Source organism: Propithecus coquereli, unplaced genomic scaffold (genome assembly GCF_000956105.1).
Source record: "Propithecus coquereli isolate 6110/MARCELLA unplaced genomic scaffold, Pcoq_1.0 Scaffold264, whole genome shotgun sequence".
Taxonomy (NCBI): domain Eukaryota; kingdom Metazoa; phylum Chordata; class Mammalia; order Primates; family Indriidae; genus Propithecus; species Propithecus coquereli.
In genome coordinates this window covers 1,597,379-1,598,728 of record NW_012148219.1, presented here as the reverse complement: position 1 = coordinate 1,598,728, position 1,350 = coordinate 1,597,379, and the positions used below count along the sequence as shown (strand labels likewise).

Here is a 1,350-nt window from a genome sequence, read left to right as displayed (position 1 = left end):
AGAATTTTTAAAAAGTATTAGACTGCAAATGGTCTTTTTCATAAAGAAACAAAATAGAGTCATTAAATGAGAGGATTTAGGGAAATTAAAACTATACACAATATAGTTTGTAAGTAAAAAGACATACAAAAACTAGGAGAAAATATATGCAAAATACCCATTTTTGTGCACACATATGCAAGTGTGTGCACAAATCAATAAGAAAAAGCAGGCTAAGCATGGTGGCTCACATTGTAATCTTAGCACTTTAGGTGGCTGAGGCAGGAGGATCAATTGAGGCCAGGAATTTGAGACCAGTCTTGGCAATAGTGAGACTCTATCTGTACAAAAAATTTAAAAAATTAGCTGGGTGTGGTGGCACATGCCCGTCGTCCCAGCTACTCAGGAGGCTGAGACAGGAGGATTGCTTGAGGTTTGAGGTTGCAGTGAGCTGTGATGACAACACTGCATGCTAGCCCTGGCAACAGAGACCTAACAAACCAAACAAAAAAGCCCACCCAATAGAAAACTAGGCAAGAAATATGAACAGTTAATTCCCAGGAAAATTACAAAGAGCTAATTAATGTAGGAAAAATTACTCAACTGCACTATAATTAGGGAAATGGAAAATGAAGCAATATACTTTTGAAATCATCCCACTGGGCATTCATTAATGCTGTTGATGTAATTGCTCCAATATAAATAACTTAATGTGAATCAAAAGGGGGCAGGTTGTACAGATTATGACACATTTGCAAACATATAAAGTAAAAAATCAATAATGATTCATATACGCAGGAAAAAAATCTAAGAAGTATGTATGTATAACTACATGTATAAATGCTTACCAAAAACCTGATCGGATCTATACTGGAGGAGGAAAAAGGCATACAAGGAACGCAATAATAGTGATTTCTGTTTTACCCCATGTTCTTCAGCACTACTTGAATGTTTCGCAAGATATTTGTGTATGAATTGTGCAATGAAAAATTATCAACAAAAACAAAATGAGAGTTATGTGACAGGTGTTAGGCCTTGTTCGTGCCTAGGCATGAATAGGCAGGTAACTGCAACCTACCCCACCTCACTCCAGGAATTTGTAAAGGCCAGCTGCATTGTGTATTCAGAACACTAGTGACCCCAAACCAATGGGATTACAATAAAATCTCTCAGTCCCATTCATTTTATGTCAGACATGTCCAGCACTTCTAGGCACTCCTCTTTGATAATCTCTCTCTCTTAAATTCTCTATTTTGGGAGATCAGTCTGCTTACCTCACATCCCCTGAACACCTCCCTCCATTACTCAACACACACATACAACACCCCGTGGAAATTGGCAGGAAACCTTATCCTGAACTATGCATTTGGC

The 1,350-nt window shown here is 37.9% G+C and overlaps 1 protein-coding gene across 1 annotated transcript in view; it reads right to left on the bottom strand.

Annotated features, from left to right (window-relative positions):
• The window catches only part of TMTC2 (transmembrane and tetratricopeptide repeat containing 2), a 456,219-nt gene that overhangs the window by 218,754 nt on the left and 236,115 nt on the right, over positions 1-1,350 (bottom strand). The window contains exon 5 of the mRNA XM_012647366.1: positions 828-844. Within this exon, the coding sequence (XP_012502820.1) occupies positions 828-844 (17 nt within the window). The remainder of the gene's footprint in view (positions 1-827; positions 845-1,350) is intronic.